Source organism: Physella acuta, unplaced genomic scaffold (genome assembly GCF_028476545.2).
Source record: "Physella acuta isolate Inbredline_101_S28 unplaced genomic scaffold, ASM2847654v3 ptg000075l, whole genome shotgun sequence".
NCBI lineage: Eukaryota > Metazoa > Mollusca > Gastropoda > Physidae > Physella > Physella acuta.
The window spans coordinates 207,501-228,118 of record NW_026731595.1 but is presented as its reverse complement, the minus strand read 5'-3'; the positions used below and the strand labels follow the sequence as shown (position 1 = coordinate 228,118).

The window sequence follows — 20,618 nt, the reverse complement described above, 5'->3', positions numbered from 1 at the left end:
TTCTAAAACGCGAAATAACGTCTAAAATTCGTTTTCTAACATTGCTTTTTACTTTCTCGTATATACGAAGTATAGAGAAAGTATTGTAATCGTGCAAAAAAAAAAATCGAGATTTTTACAAATCTCGACGTTTTACACCTCACTGATACGGAAAAACATAATTTTGCAATCTTGTCCGTATGCCTGTGTGTCTGTGTCTGTATCTAGCAATTTTGTCTGTGTTTATAATTAAACATGCTAACTTGTGTCCTGTTTCAGTTATGTTGATGGAATTTAATATGAAGTATTATATCAAATTTGTAGATCTGTATAAACTTTACCAGCGATTTCCTGTCAACAGGAAGTGGTACATACTCTCCTTTCTCAAAGCCAATTACTAGAGTCGGTTAAGTTAGGTAGATGGAATTTCATATATATATATATTGTATGTGCAATATTTTAACATCTTTAAAGAAATTACACATTTATTGTAAACACAATTTTTTTCTACATAAGGACTTATTTCAAAATCCTACACATAAATAAATACATATTCAATTTATACCATATATATGTATATATATATATATATATATATAAACTTAAGAAATAAACAAAATCTGGACTGAACTTGTTTATTATGTTGCTATTTGTTTTTTATTACTTTTACTGAACTTAAAGCCTCTCAAACCTGCTAAGTCAATTTTGATGAGCTTGGTGGTGTGTTCTTAGCAAAGAAAACTTCCATTTTCTGCAACTGAGCCTAGGGCAATTTTTATCTTCATACTGTGTGTTTTGTAGATCTCAGCCTTTTTGGGCAGTGCTCAGAAATTATATCAAGTTTTAGTGTACTATTACTAATATATGGAGTCACAATTTTTATATTTAAAATATTTAGTGTGTTACATAACTTTTTTTAGTAGGGCCCTATCTCACTCATTATATCAATTCTGCATATTTTACAGTTTTTTGTAGAGAATACTTTAAATAACCCGGGAGTTGAATAGGGTGGAGGTCAAAGTTGGGTCTACAGCTGAAAAAATTGTTAGTAAAAATTTTTATCTACTGAATAAGTTTAAAGTTAAAGACAATTTTACAATTAAGTTTGAACTATCTGATCTACTGGACTAGGCTAAAGAATGTCAAACAATAAATACTCAAATCAATTATTTATGAATTAAATTGAGAATAGAAAAATTGGACAGAAATATTTAATCATCCAAGTGCTCATACAATGTACTGTTCTTCTATCTGTGTTTCTTCCACAAAAATCTTCTTTGGAACAAAATCCTGTTTGTTAGCTAAATCTCTTTCTTTATCAGTGATGGTTTGTTTGGGGTCATACTCAGGCACAGCAGGCGCTAAAGCAAAAGTTTTAATCAACCTCTGCAGAACCTCTTCATTCAATTCATTCACCTGTAATGTACAAAAAAAGGTAAATGTTTTTAAACCTCTGCAGAAGCTTACTTTCAAAGCTGATGATCAACAGAGCTGATGAAGTATAGGTCACCAGCTCCCGTGACCTTGGCATTCAAGGTATAGTGTTGCCTTTCTATGCATGAAGATGGAAGAGGTTCAGTGCCTCCAAAAATGTTATGAGCTTCTGCCCTAGACCAATCACATCAATTCACTAGATCAAGCCTGTACACCTTAATGACATAGTCCAGCACTTATGGTGGCTTGGGCGGTTGGACATTAGAGCTAACCTGAATGAGTTCAAGGGTCTGTGTAGCATCTCTGATGGGTTCCACATTAGGTCAAGTAAAGGAAGCTGAGCATAGTGCTCAACTAACCCTTTATGTGCAGACTCAAGAAAATATGGAGGGATGCCACATTACTAAGATGCTTTTTCATTGAGCTATTGAAATCCTTTCCATCTAGAGTTTATTTATAAAAAAATAATTCCAATAAAGCTACTGACCTTCCCATTTTGAATGCTGTGATAAAGTGGCATCTGTTCAGTGACCCAACACAAGTTGACCAGCCTGTTGGCAGCATCATCTTTCCACAGTTCCAAAGTGTTCAACTGATATGCCAAAAACCTGAAATTTTGGCCATCTGTCAAAACTGTTTGACTTGTCATGGGATAAGTAAGATCCAAAATATGACTGAAACCTAACAAAAAAAACAAGAGAAATAACATTGTTCAAACTTAAAGTATCATATTTGTGAACAATTCAGTTGAATTTTTAAATGTATATAATTTAATAATTTAAGAAGCATGTGAACATAATGCACATTATTTCTGTGATTTTATACTTGCATTGATTATGATAACTAATAGATAACTATTTTTTTTAAATCTTGGTTCACAGTATCTAACATCAAAACACCAAACTGACATCATGGTTCACAGTATCTAACATCAAAACACCAGACTGACATATCATCAACCTGCAACTTCTATCTATCTTGGGGTCAGTAAGACACAAGCTTGCACGGTGTAAGTCAACTGTAAGCGTAATACAAGTTCACCTTGATTACAGGCTTGAGCAGCTAGCCAGCTGAATGTGCTGGTCAGACCAAATGCTAGATTTGTATCTTGAGAAGCTTTCTCTCCTCCTCTTGTGATGATAAAACTCAGCAAGCCAAATTCACAAGGATCTCCAAGCCTGTGACCTACAAGAGAAACAAAATGTACAGATATCAGTCACAACATGTACAGATATCAGTCACAACATGTACAGATATCAGTCACATGTACAGATATTAGTCACAACATGTACAGATATCACTTCAATAGTCACAACATAAAGCAATTATTTAGTATACAAAACCCATATAGTTTTTGTAGGGTTGAGTTTAAGCATTCATTATACATTCAAGTGTAAGTAGAAGCAAAGTTTAAGATCTCTATGTAGTTTAGTTGTACAGACTTTGTCTAGTGAGTTGTTTTCAATGGTCTAGGTCAGTAGTTCTTAACTTTTTTGGAAGTACCGAGCACCACCAGTTTCAGATGCACATTAACCAAGCCCTTGTATTTTTCAAATTCAAATCAGAGATATATATTTTACTGGTGCACAAAATGAATCCTGCATTAATATCACCATTAAAATATGATTTTCACACAAAAACAAAATGGGCCTACATAATAATGGATATTTACAGTTAAATTTACTGAAAATCAGTGTGAACTGCAACTTAAATGCAGCAAGTTTCATGTTTTTTCTATCTAAGTGCAGCTTACAGAAGTTTTTTCATAGCTTTTTCAGTGCTTGACCAGAATTGCTCAACTCGGCAAAGCAAATCATGCAGTTTAGACGCCACCCCCATCAAGTTCAATATTCCCATCAAGCCCCATTAGTTAAGTGAATTTATGTTGTTCATATTTGTTCTGCGACTTCTTTTTTTTTTTGCTCAACATAGTTCATATGAAGGGATTAAAATATTCAGAAAAAAAAAATCGCAAAAGAAAGTCAATAACTGGGCCAAGATATAGAAATAAAGTATGTCATAGCCCATATATATATATATATATATATATATATATATATATATATATATATATATATATATATATACATATACTAGCCGTCCCAGCCAGGCCCTGCACTGGCATCTCTGAAAAACGTATCTGTAAAGGACCATAACTTGTGTGTTTAGTAATCAGCATTTATCAGGCATTGCCCACCCTAAACACAACCAACCAAAACACACAAAAAACGCAAACATAACACTAACACAAAACAAACACAAACGAAAACACAAAAACAAACACAAAGACAAACCCAACCACAAACACAAAGAAAACACAAACACTAATGCAAACAAAAAGCAAACGAAAACAAATCCAAACACAAACCCAACCACAACCAAACAAAACCAAAACACACCAAAAAAACCAACGCAAACATAACACAAACGCAAATACAAACGAAAACACAAAAACAAACGCAAATACTTTCACAAACAAAACACAAACGCAAAGAAAAAATACAAACTAAAACAAACCCAAACCCAAACACAACCCAAACATAAACTCAAAATGTCTACCATCTAGCCCGGGGTGCCAAATCGCACCATGACGACGTGCGGCGTAACCGCCTGATTCAACTTAGTAAACAACTATAGAACCCAACTTATTCAGTCTTTTGAACTCACGCGAACGTAGGTACCATAGCGTACACGGGAAGGCCCGGGGCGCCAAATAGCACCCTGTCGGGGTGCCGGAGGACGCCCGGATTTGATTCACTTAAAGACAATAGTAACCTTTCTTATCAATAGTCTATCGCACTGTTTAAAACAAAATTATGCAGCATAGCGCTCACATGATAGCCAAATTGAATCGTGCAGGGGCGCCGGCGGACACGCCTGTTTCAATTTAGTGAACAAAATTATAATACTCCAAGCTTATCCGTAAATGGAAAGAAATAAACATATAGGATTTGTAGGACCTGGCTTATTAAATGTTATTGATTTAAAAAAATAATTTGTGAACAGTATGTTCAGTGTATAGAATAAATAAAAGGCGGTTTTAAAAATACCAACGACATTGCACTTAATCAATCCCCGCTAATTATGTAATTTTTTTTTTCTTAACACCAAAACAAAGTAATAAAAAGAAAATTCTTTCTTCCCCCAATTTAATGATTTTTTAAAGGGAAGTAACTGTGTAGTCAATACATTTCAGACACAATTTTAGAAATTTTATAAACGTTGATACACTTTTAAAAATTTTTATGTCATGTTCATAATTAAAAATTATTATTCTAAGTATATAAAATGAAAATTATTTTTAAAGACTTTCAATTGTAATTTTTTAACTCATAAATTTAGACCATGAGCACTATAATAAACTAACACTTAAATCCATCGAAGTATCCATGACAAACATTTTACAAACATTTTACACAGAATTGAACTTTATATATTAGATATATATATATGACCAATGTGTATGTATACGTAGCGTTGACTAAGAATCACTAATCTAGATGTTAAACCTAGTACAAGATCTAGATTCAGTTTTAGTAGATTGATGTAGCATATAAGTAAGCTGAACATGTTTGTGTATTGGTACAGGGCTGAGCAAGTTTTGAAAAAATATATTTCAAGTGTGTTTGCTTATAGATAATATTTCTAGAGTGTTTGCTTATAGATAATATTTCTAGAGTGTTTGCTTATGGATAACATTTCTAGAGTGTTTGCTTATACTTATAGATAATATTTCTAGAGTGTTTGCTTATGGATAACATTTCTAGAGTGTTTGCTTATACTTATAGATAATATTTCTAGAGTGTTTGCTTATGGATAACATTTCTAGAGTGTTTGCTTATACTTATAGATAATATTTCTAGAGTGTTTGCTTATAGATAATATTTCTAGAGTGTTTGTTTATGGATAACATTTCTAGAGTGTTTGCTTATACTTATAGATAATATTTCTAGAGTGTTTGCTTATAGATAATATTTCTAGAGTGTTTGCTTATACTTATAGATAATATTTCTAGAGTGTTTGCTTATGGATAACATTTCTCTGCAGATGAGCTCTATTACCTGCAAGTATATTTTTAAGTTGCTTTCTTCCAGCATCAGCTTGCCCATATACACAAGGTTTATACATCAGTTTGGGTGCTTCGCTCTCGATGCTCTTTCCGCTTGTTCGGCTTTCAAACTAAAATAAACTTTTATAAATGCACACACAAAAAGTAATGACAATACATCCAAGTTACTCCCCAAGAAGTATCGTGGCTCTATCCCAGACAAAACTAAATCCTATCAATGTATTTGTCATATTGGTGTAAATATGTATATTCCTTAAGCGCAAAGTGGTATCACAAAACAAAACCCATAATTTACTTAAACCTCATATGAAAAATAAATAAATAAATTATCCTATGATCAACCAGATGATATTTCGAGTCGTCCCTTTGAATCCCGGTCAGAACGTCCCCCCGTCGTGGCCTCAACCAACCGGCGGGCTTGTTGCATTGAGTTAAATATAAACTCAAAACAATAATATAAACAATCTCCTTTCAGTAGGTCAGGCCACATACCTAAACAAGTAGAAAAAATGGCTTTTTTGGCCTTTTTAGCTCCAAAAACGCGTCGCGTGACGTCATCCGCCAACCAAAACGCGGATAAAGGGCGCGTTTGATTGGTTGGTGGCTGACACTATGAAATCCTCTAGGGACGATTTGAATGGTACACCATGTGATCTTACAACACACAGTCTAGGCCTATACATATATTTTTCTATTAGCTTTAAGCCTATATTGTTAAATTGTATTTTTATTGCCAAATTAATTATTTCTTAATGCCTAATTAAAATCCAGGGTTCATGCTCAAAAGTTCAAATAAAATTCCAGGAGTTTTCCAGGACTTTTCCAGGAGTTTAAAAAAAATTCAAGGAGATTTTAAAAACAAAAAAGAAACCCAATTTGTACATTTTTAAAAAAAAAAAGCGTACTTAATAATTCATTTAATTAGCTAAGCCAATGCAAAAATTTAATTTCAGTAAAAGTAAAACAATATATTAGTTACATATTAGGATAGAGGCTATCAATCTGACTACAAAACAGTTTGAATGTTCAAAATCTGACCATAAACAAAAAAGTTACGATTTTTTTTTGTCAACAAAAAAAAATAGCAGATTTTTCAGACTACCGGGAGGGTATGGACCAAATTTTAAAGAGTTTTTCACTATAAAAGAGGTATAAATGCAAGCAGACTTCACCAATTAATATCATTTCGTATTATTTTATTGATTTTTGGATGCCAAATCCAATGAAGCTAGGCTAGTCGGCCAACCCGATGAACGTGTCAGACGAATATTATGTATTTTCAGAGACAAAAGTCTGGCAAGATTTCTTGATCTATGCCCAAGGATTAGTAACATCAACTCCACAAAGTGAAGGGGGAAGGGAGGTGGGGTATGAAACCACCGTACGAGTGTTACACAACATCAAAGGCGACGATCGTCGGCTTGGCGCGTCACGGCACGGAGTAGTGGGGGCGGGTTGAGCTATGGATGTTACGTTGGGTGTTACATACCGTGTAGGATGGTCAGTGTCTTCCCACACCCACCCCAGCCCATTTTGGTCGATTTGGCAAGCTAGTATTAAGCGTATTAACAATTTTTAGTCAACCGAAAAAAAGAACCATTGGAAAAATTTAATTTATTTTCTATAGCCATTTTTACGAAAAATTAATGTATAAAATAATGAAACGTTACGCAAATCAGCATTGTTTGATCGGGTCGCAGCTATCCGGGTTTTCTAAGTCTAAAGAAGATTAATTTTGACGATTAGTCCTGAGCCGTAAATACTATCTACAACTTTTTTTTGCTGTTTCAACAGTTTAAGACAAAGTTATGAAACATGCCTGTCTACTTTAAAAATCCAATAGCCGACAAGTCAAACACGGGAACACATGTAGGCCTATCTATCTTTAGAAATTGTTTATAGTATCATACTATCGGGTCAATCGCCTAGCGTCACGTGACCACACACTCGGCTGTGCCACACGATGTGTAGATCACGGCAGTGCGATTCAGTCGGACGACGGCCAATGCGTTAATTTTCATTTTCGTCCCATTTAAAAACTACTATTCAATTTTTGGCGGAACGAAATCAAATAATTTCGGTCGGGTTTTGCGCCACAGGTTAATAAAATTTCATGAGATTTCAGGAGAATTTTTTAAATTTCAGGAGAATTCCAGGAGGTTTTTATATTTTTTCAAATTCCAGGAGAATTCCAGGAGATTTTTACGTTTTTTAAGATTCCAGGAGTTTTCCAGGACCTCCTGGAATTTCAGGAGGCCGTACGAACCCTGAAAATCTAAACTAGGTGTAATGCAAAATTGTAATGTTTTAGATGTTAGGTAGCCTACAGTTTTTCATTCAACTATTAAAACAATTCCTGATTTATCAATAGAATTTCAAAATCTTGCATCTTCTCTAACTTTAATGTTAGATGATTTGTTGATGAATTATCAAATTGCGCCACCATGGTTACAACATTTTCTTTTAAAATTACTTGACCCATATCCTATCTAAGCTGTATTTTCTACTTTGATTAGGCCTGCTCTTCCTTTCAATTATCTGTCTAGGCCCATATTGCAGATAGATATTCCAGGACAATAAAGATCATGATTTTTCTCTTAAGTATTGTATAACATGTTTTGTAAGTGTGAACGCAAAAGTATACATGTAAAGTGGAGAAAATGTTTCCATAAAAAATTAACTTGTCAGTTAAGTGTTCTACATAGGCCTATACTAAACTATACTTTGTCCTACAAAACTACAAAGGTCTATACTAGTCATGTTCCAGCCTACTCAAACTTTACACTTATTTAAACAGTGAACTTACCTGTGGTAAAGGCATGTGACTTCTAAGCATAAGATCAAATTTTCCCTCATATGTCAAACACTGATCCTGAACATTCACATACGTCACAATATCTGGGTCGTGAATGTATTTTTGTTTCTTCCTCTCAAATCCATATCTATTCCACAGAGCTCTAACAGTAACATGCTCATCATATTGCGCTGTTTTCAAATGTGTATAATCTTTCCCAAGCTGTGCAATGAGAAAATTACTTATGCACTTTATTAGTGTATGTGCTTTGATAATTTTTTTAATTTTTGCAGGTTTAGCTGCTGAACGATTTCTGTCAAGCCATTCATGCTCCAGAAGTAAATGATCATTAATATGATTCTTGAAATCTTTTAAGAGAATTTCTAAATCATTTACAACTAAGTTATCCAAAATTTCTAATGGGACATTTTTACATGGTAAAAGCACAGTTTTGGTAGCATAGAGTCTGAAAGGTAATGTAGCTGGATGAAAATTGTTTGGTTCAAGAACCATTGTGGTGGCAGCACTTTCAATCAGTTCTTGAACTCTCTCCTTAAAATTATGAACTCTTGGATCAATAATAGGATTTTCAATCATCGCCATGGTCCTTTTATTGAGAAGTGTTTCTAGACGACCTTCAACATTTGGAATACTTAACATTTTTTGTTTTAATTCGTGCCATTGCCATGCATACGAGGGTTCCATATCACCCCAACTACCGGGGGGATATTTTGGTTTGATTAATGGATATTGAACATTATCTGCAAGATATGTGTGAGAACTTAGTGTTTTCAAATCAGAGCTCAAATATCTTTTTATTAACAATCTATGCAGAGACAATCTTGAATGAAATCGATAAATAAATTTACCACTAGCAGCAGCCATTTTCGGATAATGATGCGTCGAACAAAAAAATTAACGAAAACCAAAAACTCAACCGAAAAGCACAGCCAGCTGGAAAAGAAACCGAAGAAACTCTTTTAGGCCTATAATGCTTTTTTTTCCTTTTTTTTTTTTTTTTTTTTTTTGTTATCTCACAGAAGGCCTATTGCGACAGTTATTATTCTATTTTTACAAGCTTTTATTTAACTAACTTCCTCGTCAGTCTGTCGGCAGTCGTCAGTCTGTCGTCATTCTGTCTAAAAACGTTTTTTTATGAAATTTTTTTACAAGCTTTTTTACAAGCTTTTATTTAACTCACTTCCTCTGTCTGTCGTCAGTCTAGATCGAAACGCAGGAGTGAAAATTCGGACAGTTCTACTTGACCGATACGATTCACAGTTGGCACTTCGGTCAAGACATGAAGACAATGCAATCTGAAACTAAATTTGACTTAATTGGATGCCTAATTAACTTTTTATGAATTATTTAAAATTTGGACCGAATTAGTAGGCATGTCTATCCAACCACACCACACGCGTTATCACGTTCAATAGCTGCGCCATCACGTTCAATGATTGTAAATAAAACATGTAAAGTACTAAAAAAAAATTCATAAAAAAACGTTTTAATAACAAGCTTTTATGTAATAATGCACTAAAAAGTAGAAATTAAATTATAGACTACTATTTAAACAACTAGAAAGAAAAGCGTGGGTGTCTTCCTTAACATTAGTAAGGGTATCCAATAGATACTAAAGTGACCCACGCTTTTCTTTCTAGTTATTTAAATAGTAGTCTATAATTTATTTTCTACTTTTTAGTGCATTATTACATAAAAGCTTCTTATTAAAACGCTTTTTTTATGAATTTTTTTTTAACTCACTTCCTGTCTGTCTGTCGTCAGTCTAGAAAAAATTCCCGGAATTCCTTCCTGGATTTCCCGGAAAAGCCAAAAAACCCTCGGAAAAATATGAAGTTTTTGGCCCATATCTCGGCAACCAGACCACTTAGCGACTTGAAACATTTACCAATCGATTCCTGCCATAATTTAGAACAATATTGCCGAAGAAAGTTTTCAAAAATATCCTTTCGTTCGGTCACAAAAAATTAATTAAGGAAATTGCGCTTATTTTGTCACTAGACTTTTTATTAACTTGTTTATTGCTTGTCTCATAACAAGTCCGAATACTGCAATTTGCATACAGTTAAGGCCACTAGACCTACTAAACGATGTAAAAAAAAAAAATGGTACATCACGACAAGAGGTGATGCTTTGTCACTTTGTTCAACCTAACTGATAATTTAAAACTATGATATACTATTATCGAAATTGTGTCTTGACCTCCGCCGAAACTCTGAGACTTACATACCGAACACCTGTTTAGTGATGTTATTTACTGATATTGTGCCCTAACCACCACTTTTTCAATGCTCTTATTTCAATCTCCGCTGTCTGTAATCTAGCTCGGAACCATACAGTAAAAGAGACTAAACATTTAGCTATAGATCAGGGGTTCCCAACCTTTTTTTTTACTCTAGAGCACATTCTAAAATATCCGTAGGGTGGCGGGCACCACCTATTTTAAATCGACATACTCCTTCCATAACTGGTCATTTTCCTATAATTTATTATCTTATTTTCGTATAGTCATAATGTATTAATAAATAATAAACAAAAATGTTTGAAAATAATAAAATTATTTGGCATTTTTTTCAAATTGCATACATACAGAGAAATGTATTTACAAAACGTAAAGAAAGTAAACAAAACACATAAATACAAAGGAAACATTTAATTAATCGGCACCAGTCAAAAATAGTTCCTTAAACAACTCACCATCAATGAAAGGTTACTTCTTTTTTGCGAGTATGGGAGATATTTTGAAAGAAGCAATAGTGGTCTAGTGAAAACAGTCTATTGTGCTGTTAGACTTGATTTTAGATTACAATTTTATAGCGCAATTTCCATTCTGGAGAATTGCGTTTATTAACCCGTCATTTCTGGATGGATGTGTGTTCGCAGCTTTGAGTCGTATCTCCTCCTCAACGAAGCAATATCGAGGACTAGTTCCAAAAGCAATTATGTTAAGCAAGTTACGAGGATGGTTGTGGGCCAAAAAAAAAAAAAAATCCGGAATTCCCCCCCCCCCCCCCCGAAAATTTTTTACCGCCCCCCCCCCCCCCCGAACGAAATGAAATTTATATAGAAAATATATACTTTTAACAGTGTCCGCCCCCCCGAAGAAAGTTTACCGCCCCCCCGAAAATTTCAAGTGCCCCCCCCCCCCCCCGGAGAAAAAAGTCTGGAAGAAACACTGGATGAGAGGTGTAGTAATGTATAAAAGACAGGCAGACAGACACACACACAGACCGACAATACTGGGCTGGGGATGAGATTGTTGTGTGGCCTTTGTTTAATGAAATAGCTTGTTATTCAAACATTAAAAAGATCACCTTACTACAATGTGCCTACATTTTTCAAAGAATTAATATTTATACTGGGTATTTAAATAAATAATTAAATATGTAACAAAATTTGAGGCTGATGTGTGAATAGTGAATAATCTTATATTTTTACTTATTATTAAGAAGATGAAAGTGGGATTATTACAAGTGTGTTATGAAAAATACCACCCATCTATATATATAATTCTCTTCTGGGGGCCGTTAGAAAACAAGCTGCAAGCGCCTCCTTGCAGTCCCCTCTCTTTCTCTCTATCACTACCACCCCCACCCCACATTGTCTGGTGAGCTGTGTTCACTCTAAATGTTTACAAATCGTAGAGCCGGGTTTCTATTAGGGGCAGATAATTTAGTTCGATTTTAAACTTACAGGAGGTAACTAAGAAATAACTAAGAGGAGGCTGCTTTCACGGGGGGGGGGGGGGGGGGGGGGGGGGTAGGGTCGGGGTTAGGGGAAAGGGGGGGGGGGGGTTAGTGTTTTAAAGCAAATATTTTCAGTGGCAGCATTGGTACTGTCGAATTCACAAATTATGAATTACTGAAAAGTAGAAAATAAAACAACTAAATAGCGGCTTATGATACGCTGCGGGTCGGCTCGTAATTCTATATTTCTCAACATATAAATCAACAAATAATCACATATCTTTGTAGATATTTTCTGTCATTTTTTGTCAGCTCAGTCTGTAAACATCACAAACTATTGAGTGGTTAGAAAACAAGGATTTTATTGTGAAATTTCTCAAAACTAGGAGAAATTACATCTTGCCCTGTGGTCAGGCTCTGTCTGCACAAGACACTGATTGTTGGGGAATTAGTACCCTAATGTGGCGTAGCTACCGTAAACAAGGCATAGGGGCCCAAGCAAATAGGGACCCTTTTCCCTCTTTAATTTTTAAAAACTTTTACATTGGAATTTTATTTGTATTATAAAAATAATTATAAAAAGAAAACGGAAATCCAGTTTCTTTTCTACTGTAGAAGTAACAAAATATCTAAAAAGGCCCCCAGACATTTGTAACTGGGGAGGGGTGGGGGTTGTACAAGGCCCATCGGTATTAATAACACTATAGGCATTGTTGGGCAAGCCGTTGATAGAATTAGCCAATAAATAAACTTAAACATTGACTTTTTTTGTGAGATTGGCATCCGGCACCCACAAATTTATACGCAACGCTAAAAACTCTCTATACCACCAACCTGCACCCCCTACCCTCTCAACTCTTTGTCCTCAACAAAAATTCATCCATCCATGATTACAATTGAGCCATTTTTTTAAAAATAACAGTCGGGGACAGTGTTTTCACAACAAGTTGAGTCGAAAATGTGTCAATGTTTCTCTAGTTTTAACCTTAATCACAATTTGCTTGTTTATCTAATTTATCTCTAATCATCAATATGCCGCTACTCAAAGATTTTTGTTTGTCTGTCTCCTTGTCCTTTATGCATTAATACTAAAATGATCCAATCGCCAAGAAACATGGGGAAGTCGTTTAGAATAGTTCAGACAAACCTCTACTGATCGTGAAATTTCCTACCACAACCCCATACACGAGGAGCAGTGCAAATTTCGTTCGGAGAGCGGCCCCTTGACAGTAAGGCGGTTAGGTTTGCCACCAAGAGATTCCCAGCGGCTTTCTTAGCACCTGGGGTCAGTTAATTTAGTGTCCTGTACAAGGGGTCAGGGTTACTGCTAATTCAACGGTCAAACTGCACATGTGCATCAGCCGGCGCCCCGGGCTCCCCCCGTGAGCAATACGGCGCATACAATTGTTTTAATGAGCGCCATGTCAGAGGGATACGGAGGGCTACTATAATCAATGGCTAAAGAAAATAAGGGGTGTCCTCCAGCCGCATCGGCAGTAGTATACAGATGGGCGCCCCAAGTCTCTCCATTATGATGATGTTATGAAACAAGTTGTATGCCCTTTGGGTCAGTAACTTGGACACCCTAAGTATCGAACATACAGAAGTAGCTTTAATGGATTTCAAGGAACATATTAATTACTTTGCAAATGTATAAGAAAGAAAAAAAATAATTTAAATAAATCATGAGCAACTTTTTAAAATGAGTATTTGGTTAGTGGCTTCACAAGGTTCGATATCATCCGGTGTGTTTAGTGAGTGTCACCCCAACCCAGTCTAACAATTTTGCATTTCTGGTGGAGTGTTATCCCCTCTCCTTAATATTGTATTATTTTCACTGAATAAAACATAGTTTTATAGTAAGTTTTGTCATGGTGTCACGCCTAAATTGTGAGTAGCCCCGCCTCGTATAGCTACTGTGTTAGGTTACTTAAAGGTTACAAGCTTACAGTTAATTTGTTTTTTCATAAAAGTGATATAAAATCAAAGGTATTTTATGCTACAGGTACTACATAATTATACTGTATGTAACACATATGGTTAACAGCCAAGGGGGATAAAAATATGAAGTTTTAATTCATTGAGTTGCGGCCCCTGTGGGGTCGTGGCCCTGTTGACGTAGTTGTTTTTTTCATGCTCTGGTGCGCGATTTTACCCGTGTCCCATGTCATGTGACATGGGACTGTGGGTAGTTCATGCCTAACCGTGTCAGTCACACGCAAGGCTGCTGTCTGTGGACACGGTGACCAAGATGTAGACCTAATGAAGGGCTACAGTTTTTTTCTTGGCTAGTTTGTTTTCTTGGTTTCTTGTTGCTTCAGTATTTTCTCTTTGAAATCGTCGTACTACTGTGTTGCATCGCTTTCATGGCTCGATGCTGTAAATAAAGCGAGTACTTGACAACAACTGTCGGTGTCAGTGTGTTCTTGGGTAAAAGCATCCCCAATGAGTGAGGGTTACGCTGTATATATACACAAATATGGGCGTATAAAATACACAATTCACAGATTAAAGTAGGGGCCCAATAGTAATTTTTACATAGGGGCCTGAAAATCCTAGCTACACCACTGGTACCCTAACCCTACACATTTTTGTATTGTTTTAAGAAATGACTGACAATTTTAAAAATACAAAACAAAATGGATGATTATAATGTATTTAATTCAGGTAGTTTCCTCTGTATAACAACACACATTTTTAAAATTAAGTTTTTTATTTTGTTTTTAATTTTTAAAATTCCTTGTCATGTCATATTGTCATATAACTTCCTTAATACACGAGTATACCAAGTTAACAAAAGATATGTTGAGCAACTGTCCAAACAACTAAAAAATTCATGTATACCGGTAATTTTTACAAGCTCATTAACAAAACTAGAACTATTAGTAATTTTGTAGACTATTTCTAGAACTTAGAAATTATCTTTATTTGAAGTTTGATATGATTCAGTAATTATTTAAGCTATACTTTATAGGACAGACTGAATGATTTCTAGATTAAGAGTTACAATTGTTAAAGTTATACTATGTGTGACTGAATAATTTCTAGAATAAAAGTTAGTGTAATTAAAGTTATACTTTGTATGACTGACTGAAGACTTTCTAGATTAAGAGCTACAGTGGAATCTAGAAGAAAACAAAACATCAATTTTGCTTTTTTTAAAATAAATAATAAAACACTGCTTTGATGGAGACACTAGATTGTCATCCATCTTCATCAAATTCTTCATCACATTCTTCTACAGAATCATCTTCATCTGAATCCATCACACTTTTTTTCTTTAGTGATGATGAACTGCTGCCAAATTGTTCATCACTGCTCAGAATTATACAAAAAAAAAAAAGAAGTTAAATGGAGGGCGAAGTCTACACTTATAAAGTGATTATTAAAAACACATAGAATTCATGTATGTCTAACCAAGTAAAAGTAGAAGAGTGAGTTAGACCAGTTTTATAAGTGTCTAGTTTTTTTTTCCACAGTTGTAGTTTTATAAGTGTCTAGTTTTTTTTATCACAGTTGTAGTTTTATAAGAGTCTAGTTTTTTTTTTTATCAAAGCTGTAGTTTTATAAGTGTCAAGTTTTTTTTTCCACAGTTGTAGTTTTATAAGTGTCTAGTTTTTTTTTATCACAGTTGTAGTTTTATAAGTGTCTAGTTTTTTTTTTTTTTATCAAAGCTGTAGTTTTATAAGTGTCAAGTTTTTTTTATCATAGTTGTAGTTTTATAAGTGTCAAGTTTTTTTTTATCATAGTTGTAGTTTTATAAGGGTCAAGTTTTTTATCATAGCTGTAGTTTAATAAGTGTCAAGTTTTTTATCATAGTTGTAGTTTTATAAGTGTCAAGTTTTTTTTATCATAGTTGTAGTTTTATAATTGTCAAGTTTTTTATCATAGTTGTAGTTTTATAAGTGTCAAGTTTTTTATCATAGTTGTATTTTTGGTGACGGTAAACTGCAACGGAAAAAGTGCGCACAGGCATTTTTTGTTTTCTTAAATCAAGCATTTACAGGTATTAACAAAGAGTGAGTGCATGTACATTTGTAACATAATAAAACATCTTTCAATGGCATCGGACAAAATTTAAGTGTTTTAGAATCAGTTTTCCGTTACGCAGTGTTCCGATAACGCATTTCTGGGAACCGTATTTTTACAATTTCCTTCGGACTTTGTAGATAGTTCTTATAATTATTCCTTTTTGAATACAACTTGTTTTAAATTTATGCAAAAATATAATAATGAGGTTTGGTAAATATTTAATCACAATTCTCTTTTAATTGCTGTAAATCTTAAGTGTGTAAAAGAATTGTTAAATAAAATGTGTCAATTTGATGTTTAAAAAAATAGATATTGAGTCAAGTAAGTTTCTGACTGATAAAATGTGTCAATATGATGTTTAAAAAAATATATCGGATATTGAGTAAAGTAAGTTTCTGACTTATAAAATGTGTAATTACCAAGGATCTTCAGATGTCCCTATAAAAGAAGCTGAGTCCAGTGCAGGCATTTGTTGTTCACCTCTAAGCCGGGGCAACTGGTTCAAAGTTTCACACAATTTCTGGCCCATTTCTTCAAGCATTTCAGTGTTCATTTGCATATCCTTTCAAAACACACACACAATAAAATTGATGACATCTAGCTATCTAGACATACTACAAAAATACTACAAAATCTCAATGAAGTTAGAATATTTATTCCTTTTATTTTTAGGTTCAATTGTCAGATGAACTCACCTGCATGATTGTTTATGTCAAGTTTTCAATTGAAAAATAACGTACTCAATAATAATGTCAAACAATTTAGTTTTGCAAGTTTTTGCTCTCAAGTAAAATATATGTAGACTAATATTCTAATATTGTAGTTTTAATCTTTATCCAAGGTAGAAATGCTATACTGCTTTGTTATCCCAGAAAAAATGGTGTTCTAGATGTTCGTCTTGTTTCTTCAACACTTCCCAGAAAATCTATCCTATAATCTATACCAGGGGTCTGCAAACTACGGCCCGCGGGCCGGATGCGGCCCGCGAGGTCCTTTCGTCCGGCTCGCGGAGATCTTTTTGTTCACGGAAAAAAAATGTTTGTTAGAGGTGGCTGAGGAACTTTGCCCAGAAAATTTAAAACAATTTGAAAATGTAGCTTTGGTTGCAAATAACATTGCCCTCCGTGTTGCAGACATTGATGAAAACATTGTGACTCAAAGAGTGACAACTGCTAACAAGTTTCGCAATTTTTCAATTGCAATGGATGAGTCGCTGGACAGTTGTTCCATGTTTTTGGAACAAGTACAGGCCAACAACTTGACGCACTTTCAGCAGTGCAAGGCCTTCATGGCTGAAGCAACAGCTGTGTTCCCCACATCATTTGTATGCGAGATCACCAAAGACCTCCAGCTGCACTTTCAGTAGCGGTTTTTTGACTAGGATTCAAAGGCAGAAAGAGAGAGAGTCTGTTTCAAACACGAATTGAAGCAAATGTAACCAGTTGCCCAGATGAACAGCAGATGGAGGTCATTGATTTGCAAGCAAATGACCTCCTTAGAGACAAGTTAAAAAAATGGCGGGTGGGTTTTTGAGTTTGCCCAAGGAGAACAAACTTGAACCTCGAGTGTGTTGTCGGCCCACGACAGTGTTTCTTTCAGACTTTCTCCTGGGGGGGGGGGTGGGCAGTTAAAAAATATATATATATATTTCTATATATATTATATTTCGTTGGAGGGTGGTGCGGGGGGACTCCGCCACCCCAAAGAGATGCATGGAAGAAACTCTGGCCCCCGAACTGATATTTGATCGTTAATGCGGCCCTCGGGCTGAAAAGTTTGGAGACCCCTGATCTATACCACTGTTTCAATACTCACTTTTTAAGTTACTTCAACTGTAAATAAGGTCTAAGATAAACATGGGCAAGCTGATAGAAGTCTGCTACACTCTGAAAACACAAACACCCTGACACCACACACACCCTGACATCACAAAGACAGACCCTGACACCACACACACACAGACCCTGACACCACACACACAGACCATGACACCACACACACAGACCCTGACACCACACACACAGACCCTGACACCACACACACAGACCATGACACCACACACACAGACCCTGACACCACACAGACAGACCCTCACACCACACACACCGACCATGACACCACCCACACAGACCATGACACCACACACACACACAGACCCTGACACCACACACACAGACCCTGACACCACACACACACACAGACCATGACACCACACACACAGACCCTGACACCACACAGACACAGATCATGACACCACACACACACAGACCCTGACACCACACACACAGACCATGACACCACACACACAGACCCTGACACCACACACACAGACCCTGACACCACACACACCCTGACACCACACACACAGACCCTGACACCACACACACACAGACCCTGACACCACACACACAGACCCTGACACCACACACAAACAGACCATGACACCACACACAAACAGACCATGACACCACACACACAGACCCTGACACCACACACACAGACCCTGACACCACACACACACAGACCATGACACCACACACACAGACCATGACACCACACAAACAGACCATGACACCACACACACAGACCCTGACACCACACACACAGACCCTGACACCACACACACAGACCATGACACCACACACACACAGACCATGACACCACACACAAACAGACCCTGACACCACACACACACAGACAGACCCTGACACCACCCACACAGACCATGACACCACACACACACACAGACCCTGACACCACACACACAGACCATGACACCACACACACAGACCCTGACACCACACAGACACAGATCATGACACCACACACACACAGACCCTGACACCACACACACACAGACCCTGACACCACACACACACACAGACCCTGACACCACACACACCCTGACACCACACACACACAGACCCTGACACCACACACACACACAGACCCTGACACCACACACACCCTGACACCACACAAACAGACCCTGACACCACACAAACAGACCATGACACCACACACACACCCTGACACCACACACACAGACCCTGACATCACACACACAGACCCTGACACCACACACACACAGACCATGACACCACACACACACACACAGACCCTGACACCACACACACAGACCCGAAACCACACACACAGACCATGACACCACACAAACAGACCCTGACACCACACACACAGACCCTGACACCACACACACAGACCATGACACCACACACACAGACCCTGACACCACACACACAGACCCTGACACCACACACACAGACCATGACACCACACACACAGACCCTGACACCACACACACAGACCCTGACACCACACACACACAGATCATGACACCACACACAGAAAGACCCTGACACCACACACACAGACCCTGACACCACACACACAGACCCTGACACCACACAGACAGACCCTGACACCACACAAACAGACCCTGACACCACACACACACAGACCCTGACACCACACACACACACAGACCCTGACACCACACACACAGACCCTGACACCACACACACAGACCCTGACACCACATACACAGACCCTGACACCACAAAGACCCTGACACCACACACACAGACAGACCCTGACACCACACACACACACAGACCCTGACACCACACACACACACACAGACCCTGACACCACACACAGAGACCCTGACACCACACACACACACAGACCCTGACACCACACACACAGACCCTGACACCACACACACAGACCCTGACACCACACACACAGACCCGACACCACACACACAGACCCTGACACCACACACACAGACCATGATACCACACACACAGACCCTGACACCACACACACAGACCATGACACCACACACACAGACCATGATACCACACACACAGACCCTGACACCACACACACAGACCATGACACCACACACACAGACCCGACCCCACACACAGACCATGACAACACACACACAGACCATGACACCACACACACACACACAGACCATGACACCACACACACAGACCCGACCCCACACACAGATCATGACACCATACACAGACAGACCCTGACACCACACACACAGACAGACCCTGACACCACACACACAGACCATGACACCACACACACAGACCCTGACACCACACACACAGACCCTGACACCACACACACAGACAGACCCTGACACCACACACACAGACCCTGACACCACACACACAGACCCTGACACCACACACACAGACCCTGACACCACACACACAGACAGACCCTGACACCACACAAACAGACCCTGACACCACACACACAGACCCTGACACCACACAAACAGACCCTGACACCACACACACACAGACCCTGACACCACACACACACACACAGACCCTGACACCACACACACACACAGACCCTGACACCACACAAACAGAACCTGACACCACACAAACAGACCCTGACACCACACACACACAGACCACGACATCACACAAACAGACCCTGACACCACACACACACAGACCCTGACACCACACACACACACACAGACCCTGACACCACACACACACAGACCCTGACACCACACACACACAGACCCTGACACCACACA

General features: G+C 37.4%; 2 protein-coding genes across 7 annotated transcripts in view; both read right to left on the bottom strand.

Moving 5' to 3' along the window:
- Positions 1–1,176: 1,176 nt before the first annotated feature.
- LOC131953164 (uncharacterized) lies at positions 1,177–9,197 on the bottom strand. The gene is made up of 5 exons (XM_059316223.1): positions 8,289–9,197; positions 5,475–5,592; positions 2,455–2,598; positions 1,901–2,094; positions 1,177–1,395 (listed from the first exon to the last, which is right to left on the bottom strand). The coding sequence occupies exons 1-5, from the start codon at positions 9,159–9,161 to the stop codon at positions 1,207–1,209; spliced, it is 1,518 nt and encodes a 505-aa protein (XP_059172206.1). The 5' UTR covers positions 9,162–9,197; the 3' UTR covers positions 1,177–1,206.
- A 5,434-nt stretch (positions 9,198–14,631) lies between these two features.
- The window catches only part of LOC131953133 (cytosolic carboxypeptidase 1), a 102,207-nt gene continuing 96,220 nt past the window's right edge, over positions 14,632–20,618 (bottom strand). For all 6 annotated transcript variants that reach the window (XM_059316168.1, XM_059316214.1, XM_059316205.1 and 3 more), the window contains 2 exons: positions 16,435–16,577; positions 14,632–15,298 (listed from right to left, as the gene is read on the bottom strand). In XM_059316168.1, the coding sequence (XP_059172151.1) occupies positions 15,187–15,298; positions 16,435–16,577 (255 nt within the window). In that variant the 3' untranslated portion in view covers positions 14,632–15,186. The remainder of the gene's footprint in view (positions 15,299–16,434; positions 16,578–20,618) is intronic.

Excerpts from the sequence above, each read along its gene's own strand:
- LOC131953164 (XM_059316223.1), bottom strand. The coding sequence starts at position 9,161 with ATGGCTGCTGCTAGTGGTAAATTTATTTATCGATTTCATTCAAGATTG. Across the intron at positions 5,593-8,288 it reads GTCACATGCCTTTACCACAG|TTTGAAAGCCGAACAAGCGG; the intron begins GTAAGTTCACTG and ends AGTTTATTTTAG. Across the intron at positions 2,599-5,474 it reads ACTTAAAAATATACTTGCAG|GTCACAGGCTTGGAGATCCT; the intron begins GTAATAGAGCTC and ends TTTCTCTTGTAG.